General features: G+C 42.9%; 1 protein-coding gene across 2 annotated transcripts; it reads right to left on the reverse strand.

The window, feature by feature from the left end:
* Positions 1-235: 235 nt before the first annotated feature.
* Positions 236-7184, reverse strand: GNRH1 (gonadotropin releasing hormone 1). Of its 2 annotated transcripts, XM_043989257.1 has the most exons (4): positions 7142-7184; positions 3836-3977; positions 1209-1304; positions 236-425 (listed from the first exon to the last, which is right to left on the reverse strand). In XM_043989257.1, exons 2-4 carry the CDS (start codon positions 3974-3976, stop codon positions 384-386), a joined length of 279 nt encoding a protein of 92 aa, XP_043845192.1. In that variant the 5' UTR covers position 3977; positions 7142-7184; the 3' UTR covers positions 236-383. The 2 variants fall into 2 exon arrangements, with proteins under 2 accessions (XP_043845192.1, XP_043845191.1); XM_043989256.1 differs by lacking the exon at positions 7142-7184 and having other exon boundaries at positions 3836-3988.
* Positions 7185-9946: the final 2762 nt, after the last annotated feature.

The raw sequence follows: 9946 nt of genomic DNA on the forward strand, positions 1-9946 counted from the left end.
CCCCCCAAGTCTCTCAGTCCATCTTAAAAGAGCAAAACACTCTACCTTCTAAAGCCCACTGAGAAATGGAACTTCCCAGCCCTGCAGAAAAACCGGCAGTCCTTACCTATTTAGATTGCCAGCACACACACACACACACACACACACACACACACACACACACACCCCTCTGGCACCTGAATTGTAGAATCAGATGAGATGAACCATTGGTAACCACTTTATTCAAAAAGGGACCCTCCATTCCAAGATATTTTCAATGCAGAATCATGCCTTGGATTGGAGATGCTTCCAAACGCATCACGACACATTTTGACAATTGTCATCCAAAAGGTCACTGATTCAACTAAAGATATACGTTGGGGAAATTCTTTTGGTCACCTGAGTTAAACCTTCTTCCTCCCAGCTTCTCCTTCAATCAGGCTGGCCTGAAAACGATAAATATGTGTACATTAAACATAGCTGACTTAATTGGCTTCTCTGACCAGTTTCTTCTTGTATCTCTGGAATGAGCCCCGTATGACAGCTCTGCTTTGTGAAGTGTCATAATTTAATTGTAAACTAAAGGGAAGCAGAACAGCCTGAGATAGTAAGGGGAGGGCTGGATTTGGAGTTAGGGGGCTCAAGTTTGACTCCTGCTCCTGCCAGTAACTATGTGACATTAAAACCCTCTGGGACTCAATTAGCTGGGAGCAAAGAAAACCTGGGGATGGGGATAAGATGCCAGACCTGGAATCAGGGAGACTGGACTTTAAATCCTGCCCTAGACACTTAACTAGCTGTGTGTCTCAGAATAAGTCACTTAACCTCTCAGCCTTGATGTGAAATGGGGATAGTAATAACTACCTCCCAAGGTTGTTGTGAGTATCAAATGGGATAATATTTGCTAAGTACTTTGCCAAATCTGAAGCTCTGTATAAATGCTGGGGGTTATTCGATGTGACAGCTCTCTTCAAACAATATTAAGGTTTGCAAAGCATTTTAGCCAGCAAGTAGGATTTGAATCCAGGTCTTCCTGACTCCAGGTCCAATGCTCTATTCATCATCTTATCTAACTATCTCTAATAATTCCACACACCCCATGAAATCTAGCCATGAACCCCAAGTTCAGAATTCCTGATTTAAGAAGACTTCCTGCCTCCAAACAGAAACTGGAGGATGTCATGGGTCCCTTTCAACTCTGGAATTTGAGAATTCTGTTCTTCACTCACCAAAGCCCCCTTCAGATCCCTCAGTGGTGAACGTGGCTGGTGAACGGTGCATTCCAAACGCTGAAGCTCTGCCGGCTGGTTCACTTCACTGGCCATCTGAATGGAAACGACAGAATTCTTGGACAAGGAGAAAAAGAATTTGGGGAAGTCTCTTCCAAAGGGATGGGACCAGACCCATGAGATGGACATAGGACCATTCAATGGAAAATCACATCGTATGAAGGGAATGGTTTCAGAAAAACTTAGGAAGACTTATATGAACTGATGCAAAATAAATTGAGCACAACCAGGATAACAATGTAGACAGTAATAGCAATATTATAATGATATCCAACTGCAAAAGACAAAGCTACTCTGATCAATACAATGATCCAAGGCAATTCCAAAGGACTCATGATGAAAAATGCTATCCACCTCCAGAGAGAGATCTGTTCACTCTGAGCACAAATTGAAGCAGAGTTTTAAAAAAAAACAAACAACTTTATTGTTCTTGCTTTTTGTTTTTGTTGTTGTGCAACATGGCTAATATGGAAATATATTTTGTATGTCTTCACATATATAGAAGGTATCAAATTTCTTGCTTTCTCAATGCTTGGAGGGAGGGAGAGAATTTGGAACTAAAAATAAAAATAATGAAAAAGAAAGCACACAGGCAATAGATGAAGTATATTTCCAGTGCAAAGAAATCACATGCTTTCAGGGAAAGTAAATCTTAAGGACACCTAAGGAGAATAGGAAGTATGTCATAAAGGTAAGAGGTATGTACTGATTCCAACCTTGACCCAAGGCTGATGTAAAGAGAACTGAGCTTGTAAATTTCATCAGATTCCTTGGGTTCAATTATCTCTATGCAAATGGCCCCCAAATACTGTCCTTGTTTAAACATGCTACCTCTCTGTCTCTATTTCTGTCTGTCTCTGTCTCTCTGTCTCTGTTTCTCTCTGTCTCTTTCTGTCTCTGTCTCATATACATATATATGTGTGTGTGTGTGTATACATCTATCTATCTATCTATCTATCTATCTATCTATCTATCTATCTATCTATCTATCTATCTATCTATCTATCTATCTATCTATCTATCTATCTATATCTTTATCTATATACCTAAAATCACAGAATTTCAGAAGACTCCGGTGCCCATCTACTCTCTAAGAGTTTCCCATCTACATCCCATGGCTGACAAATGATCGTCCAGGCTTCTCTTCAAGAGTCTATAAGTGGAGAAGGACCCAAGACTTCTTGAAGCAGTCCACTGCATTGTTAGGAAGAGTCTCTCCCCACCCTTTATCTATCCTCAGTTTTCCTCTCCATCTTCTCCCCATTCCTCCGGTTCCGCCCTCTGTGGCCAGCAGAACAAGGCTAATCCCCTCTTCTAGCCTCCAGATACTTGAATTTAGTCTCCCCTGAGTCCTCTCTTCTTCAGACTAAGCTCCTCATACAGCATGCCCTTAAGGGTCTTTAACATCCTGTCTGCCCTGTCCTAGGCAATTTTCACTTCATCAGTATCTTTCCTAAAATGTGGCAACAATACTGTGGTGTTGCTCAGTCACATTCAACTCTCCAAGACCCCATTCAGAGTTTTCTTGATGAAGATACTGGAGCAGTTTGCCATTTTCTTCTCCAGCTTATTTTGCAGATGAAGAAACTGAGGCAGACAAGACGAACTGACTTACACAGGGTCACACAGCTAGTAAGTGTCTGAGGCCAGATTTGAACTCAGGTCTTTCTGACTGCAGGGTTGGTGCTTTAACCACTGCACCAGCCCAAAATGTGGCAATCAGAAGTGAACTGAACATTCCAGGTCGAGTTTGACCAGGTCACACCTCTGGACTGCCTGGCTGGGTTAGAAGAATCTCCAGGAAAGGACTGTGTCTGACAGAGCTGAACCAGCTTTCCTGATCTACCCCAACCAGTACCCAAGCTGCTCATGCTCACCCTGCTTTCAAAATAATGGCTCCTTGTGTATCTACTTCTGGGGGTCCATTCCCCCTGCAGTAGAGTGTGAGCTTCTTGAGAGTCCCAGCACCTAGTACAATTGTTGACACATATTGGGTATCTAATAAATGTTTGTTGATTGATAGGCCTTGGTAAGTGCTTAACAAATTTTGTATAGGCGCTATTTTTGAACCACTTCATTTTCATTAACAATTTTTTTCACTCAACTAATATCTATTTTCTTTCTTTCCCATATTTTCACCCTTCTTAGTGCCAGGGGGACTGGGAGAGGAGAGAAAAATAAAGTTCTTGTAACAAATATGCATCGAGCACTTAAGTGGTGCAATGGATAGAGTGCTAGACCTGGAGTCAAGAGGACCCGAGTTCAGATCTGTCCTCAGATACTTAATAGCTGTGTGGCCCTGGGCAAGTCACTTAACCACATTGGCCTCAGTTTCTTCATCTGTAAAATGAGCTGGAGAAGGAAATGGCAAACTACTCCAGCATCTTTGCTAAGAAAACCCAGAATGGGGTCACAGAGACTTGGAACAACTGAAGCAATTCAACAACAGGAAACAAATGTGCATATTCAAGCGACTCTGAGTTCTACACTGGCTGTGTCCAACAAGCTGTGCCTCATCCTGCACCCCGAGTCTGTCACCTCTCTGACAAGAGGTTAAGCAAACACACCTCTTGGAATGAATCGATCAAGTTATCAGCATCCCTCTTCCCTCCTGGGCGAAGGCCATAGGACCAGTGTTGACCGGAGCTGATCATCACGCATAGAGTTAGGAGAAGGCATCCGGCTAAAAGCTTCCGGGTCAGTTCCATTCTGCTGGACATTAAAAAAAAAATGAACAAAAACAAACTGGAAGAAGTAGGATTTAATGAGAGGAAAAAACTAGTTGGGGCTGGCAAAGAGCCCAGAAATGAGTTAAGCTAACCTTGCAAGACAGGACAAGGTCTTCCGCGTGTTTGCAGAGAATAGCAGCCAGGCACTGAGACATGCAGTAATTAGTCCTTGTACAGCAAGTGGGTGGTAAAGTCTAGGTTGGAACTCAGAAGCCCAGCATTTTTCAGCAGCCTCCTCCCCACAATCCCCAAATTGTTAGTTCTTTTCTTCTCCTCGGATCTCCAAACCTTACTCCTCTTTCCTCCTCAAACCGACCTTCTTCCGCCACATCAGTGTTCTCTAAATCAATTTAGCTATGCCTACTTTGGGTCTAGAAATCCTTTGCTAGAATCTATAGATTTATAGTCAGGGGGGCAGCTAGGTGGCGCAGTGGATAGAGCACCGGCCCTGGAGTCAGGAGTACCTGAGTTCAAATCTGGCCTCAGACGCTTAACACTTACTAGCTGTGTGACCCTGGGCAAGTCACTTAACCCCAACTGCCTCACTAAAAAAAAAAAGAAAGAAAAGAAAAGAAAAGAAAAGATTTATAGTCAGGTTTACAAATCTATGTATTTATAGATTCTAGTAAGAGGTGAATAGTGTAAGTTAAAAACTTAATTTTCCATGTTCCTGAAAATGACCCGGTCAGTATTTTTGATAAAGACATTTTATTCTTTAAATTTTTAGTTAAAAAGCATTGTCAGTGTCAAAATGCCCTCTAAGACCCCCGATTTGTACACTGGGGTCCACATCCACCTTCCATTACCTGGGGAAATCCTCTGTCCATTGGAGGATGCATTATATACTGGAAAGAGGGCTGAAACTAGAAGGATGGACTAGGAATTGTGGGACTTAAGTTAAAATGAGGGTGACCTTGGGCAGCATACTCCACCTCCCTTTACAAAGACCTCCAAAGTCCCTCCCACTTCTGATGTGCCATGATTCTCCCTTTACAGGTCAAACCTCTAGAGCTAGAAAGGACATTGGAGGCCATAAAGTCCAATCCTTTCATTTTAGACAAGGAAACCGAGGCCCAGGGAGGTTAAGTGACTTGCCTGATGTCACACAGATAGTAGGTATGAGAGGTGAGATTTTAACCCGGGTCCTCTGGCCCCACTCCTTTGCAGGTCATAGGTCTCATCATCTCCATCCTGAACAGTGGCTCACAGGATGAGATCCCATATCACTTAACAATTTTTGCAAATGCAGTTAAGGGTTAATCACACATAATTACACCTAGTCATATCTGCGAGGCAGGTGGTATGATATGATTATCTTCCCTTTACAGAGAAGGAAACTGGGGCTCAGAACTTGTCTATGATCAAATAGCTGAGTCTGCAAGGAAGAAGTCATACCCCTGTCTCCTAAAGCCAAGAACAACATTCTTTTAACTATCCCACATTGTGTCATACCGTATTCCTTCCTGTTATCAAAAGAAATGTAAGGTGTGCACATTTAGAGACATCTCCACTCCAAATGCCCCTGTGAACTATTAGTGCCCAACCTGTGACAGAGCCTTATGAGCTCATGTTGGTCTGATCAGCCACGGTCGGACACACTGTACCTTGACCCCAACGTAGGGATGTCATTTGGGTCCTCTTTGAGAAGGAAGGACAGGGGCAGCTAGGTGGTGCAGTGGATAAAGCACGGGTCCTGGATTCAGGAGTACCTGAGTTCAAATCCAGCCTCAGACACTTAACACTTACTAGCTGTGTGACCCTGGGCAAGTCATTTAACCCCAACTGCCCCACAAAAAAAAGAAAGAAAAGAGAAGGAAGGACAACAATCCAATCATCCCCCAACTCAGCACCAAGCATTTCAAATACTGGACCTAAGTTCCTGTATAGTATCTGACAGAGAAAGAGAGGACTCAGTCAAAGGAAAGCTAAGTAATTAGCCTGGAACCATAATGTTTTCAATTATCTAAAGAAATGGAATGGAATGGTCGGAAATTTTTTTAATTAGAATTTTAAGTCTTTTTTTGTAATGGGACCAACAAAAGCCCAGGCCTGGGAGCAGACGCATTTGGTGAGAGCGCCTTTGGCAGGTTATGCCAATGTGGAAGGCTCTTCAGAGCACAGACTACCGGTCTGTCAGCCTGGGAGGAAGGGGTGGGGGGATAGGGGCCAGAGGGTGTTCCTCCCCTTCTTGGTCACCCCCTACACTTGCGTGGCTTTTAGCCCTGTTGCGTCTAATCTTTCCTGCTCTTGGGTGAAGGTACATCAGAGAGGGCTTTGACCTCAGGAGCTTTGAAAGTCTGCAAGAATGAGTTGCCAGAGGTCTGGGAAGAGTTTGCCAGCAGCCAAGCCCGATACGCCCTCAAAGTTTGATCTCGTCCAGGGGCAGATATACCAGTAGCTTAGACTCTGTGTCCTAAAACAAGGGGGTGACTTAACCGTGGTTATGCCATATTTGGCAGTGACCTAGATAGGGTTTGTAGCAAGCTCTTTACCTTTTGAATCCACTCTCCTCCAGGGATGGAGGCAGTAGGGGGAAGAGTGTGTCCCTGGTCCAGGGTGGGGGGCATGTTGGTATATAAAAGCTTAACTGATACAAATTGGCTAAAGGAACTTGAGGTGCTCATCACTGGTATGAATTCTATTGAGGAGATCCTGGCAGAGGCGGGGGTGGGTGGGGCTCAAGCTGATAGTATTAGAGAAGGCCCTTCCCTGTGCTTAAGGGGGACCCCTAGAACTCTGACTGGGACTTGACTAGCTGCCCTTTGGGGATTCAAATGGTGAGTGCGAGGGCATTTGATTAGGTCTGTCTACACTTTGGATTCACCTTAAGTTTTAGAGAGTCAGCCTTGGATCTCTGAAGACCTGGGTTCAAATCTCACCTCTGACACTACTTGTGTGAGTTCAAGCAATTCAGTTACCCTCCCCAAGCCTCAACTTCCTCTGTAGTGAAATTAGGAGGAGTTGTATCTAGGTTCTGATCATGAAGTTAGTAAATGGCAAAGCTTCATGGCCCTAGAAACACCCAACAACCCCCCCTTCCCCCAACGCTTACCTTCCAGCATTGTTTTGTTCAGCACACACTCTGAAATCAGTGACCTTTCATATAGTACCTCACCTCCCCAAGGACCTGCTGCCTTACATTACCTGCTTTTGGAAGGCAAAGACTGGGATTGATTCTGGACGTCCTTCTTCCTTCGAGATTTGCTCTAGGTATATTGTTCCTATCTTCCTCCTCATCCCCTTTTTATAAGAGCGTCTTCCACAGCACAAAAGTCATTATTTTTGGTAAATTAATTTAATCTTCATACACAATGGCTATGCAGTGTTTCCCCCCCACCCTTAAATCCCTCATCCAGGTTTTTAATGGCACATTTAATTGTAGAACCCCTGGCGAGACAGCTACGTGCACTCAAATCCTGATGCTAAAACCCTACCTAAGCCTTTTCTAGTCATCATCACAAATCAAAGAGATTGAAACCACACTGAGTGGGTTCAGAGGCTCCTCTGTCCCCCCTCCCCTCAGCCAAGGAAAGTGCCTATTTTTGATTAGGTGAGGCGAATATGCAATTTTTTAAAGGAAAGATTTTGAAAATGTAATGTGGTTTGGGAGCACGTTAAAGTTAGCATCTTAGAATATAACATATTTGTTACAAAGAGGGAAATTGAGGCTCAATGTCAGGAAAAACTTTACGACAGCTTTCCCAAAGAGTAAGTGCTGCCTCAAGCAGGGCAGGGGCGGGGGGATGGGGTATCCTTCCTCTTAGAGGTCTTAAAGCAGGGTCTGAGTGACCACTTGTTGGCATTTTATAAGGGAGATTCCTTTTAGTTATGTATTGAATTAAATGATTGAAAGAATCTTTGTCATCTCTGAAATTCTCATTCTGTATAGGATCCAAAAGAATTGCCTAATGTTGAATCAATTAAAGGCAGCATCAAAGCCAGAAAGACTGGGTTCAAATCTTGCCTCAGACACACAGAGTGACTGTGTGACTTTTAGCCAGTCACCTAACATCGATGTTTAGGGTAACTCTTTGACTCCAAGTTGCAGAGATGCTGGCCTGAATTGGTAGAAGGAGCTTCCTTATTCCTGTGAAATAACAGATCTAATTCCTATCTCTTCTTCCATCCACTGAAATGGGTTCTAGCAGTAGAATAGGTGAATCCTGATTTTCTTACTCTCTAGACACATAGCTTCCACTCAGAAAATGGATTTTCATCTCTCCAGTGGCAAGTACCCACTTCAAAGAACTTATTTTGTTGGGTTGGGTTTTTTTGGTTTTTGGTTTTTGGTTTGGTTTGGTTTTAGGGCAATGGGGGTTAAGTGACTTGCCCAGGGTCACACAGCTAGTAAGTGTCAAGTGTCTTAGGTTAGAATTGAACTCAGGTCCTCCTGAATCCAGGGCCAGTGCTTTATCCACTGTGCCACCTAGCTGCCCCTCCAAGGAATTTATTTTGTAGTAAAGTTTGGAGGAAAGCAGAACAGAGGGTATTGAACGAATGGCTGCTCATCCTGAGGCTGTAAGCAAACCCCAGAATTGCAGTCAGAAGGATGAGGGCCTGCTAGTCACCAAAAGACTAGTTGGGGTTAAATGCATGGGAAGGATGAGGGTAGGGACATGAAGGAAGCCAGTAGCATGATCCTCTGGGAGAGCTAAGATGGAAAGGAGAAAATCCCCATAACATCAGTAATTCCTTAAATTGACATCTGCCTGGATTGTTGAAAAATATACATTTTACAATAGCTTAAATTTCTAGACGGAAACAAATGGTAATATAGTTAGGTCCATTTACAGATATGGAAACAGAAGAGTCACCGATTTTCTGGATCACAAAGCCAGACACAGCCAAAGTCTTTCAGCTGACTTGAATGTTGATGGCCTAACTGATGGGAAATATAGGTGGGTGAACTGGGAGATGACTAGGCTGGAGATGAGAAAGTTCAGTGCTTAGGACAGTAGACTTGGAGAACTGGAGAATCAAGAAGACTAAACCTGAATCTTGTCCCACATACCGTGTGACCATGTAGCTTCCTGGGCCTCAGTTTCCTGATCCGTAAAACAAGGGGATTAGACTCAATGGCCTTTAGTGTCTCTTTCAGGATTAGATCCATGATTCTAGGTCTGGGCTGTGGGTAGGAGTCCTTTTTAGCCTGACATTTTCAGCCTTAGGAAGGAGAAAGAGAGAGGTGTATTCTCCTTCCTATTTACCACTCTTTTTCATGGTAAGGAGATGGAAATTGGTGTGCCCTGTGTGAAGAACAGAGGCGAGCAGATGATATGATGTTATACTCAGAGAAGAAACTAAAAAACTAGTTGAAATAATTAACAACTTTAACAAAGTTTCAAGATATAGAATAAAATCACATAAATCATCAGAATTTTTATATATTACCAACAAAGTCCAGCAGGAAGAGATAAAAAGAGAAATGCCTTTAAAAATAACTGCAGACATGGGGCAGCTAGGTGGCGCAGTGGATAGAGCACTGGCCTTGGAGTCAGGAGTATCTGAGTTCAAATCCGGCCTCAGACACTTAACACTTACTAGCTGTGTGACCCTGGGCAAGTCACTTAACCCCAATTGCCTCACTAAAAAAAAATTAAAATTAAAAAAAAATAACTGCAGACAATACAAAAAACTTGGTAGTGTACCTGTTATGGCAAAACCCAAACTGTATGAACACAATTAACAAACACTTTTTTATACAAATAAAGTCAGATCTGAACAATTGGAGAAATATTAACTGCTCATGGGCAACCTGAGGCAATAGAATAAAAATGAGCATTCTACCTAAATTAATTTACTTATTCAGTGCCACACCAATCAAAGAACAGAAAGAATTATTTTATGGAGTTAGAAAAAAGTCATAACAAAATTCAGCTGGAGGAATAAAAGGTCAAGAAATATCAAGGGAATCAATGAAAAAAAGTAAAGGAATGTGATCTAGTTGTA

Source organism: Dromiciops gliroides, chromosome 2, assembly GCF_019393635.1.
Source record: "Dromiciops gliroides isolate mDroGli1 chromosome 2, mDroGli1.pri, whole genome shotgun sequence".
NCBI classification, from domain to species: Eukaryota; Metazoa; Chordata; class Mammalia; order Microbiotheria; family Microbiotheriidae; genus Dromiciops; species Dromiciops gliroides.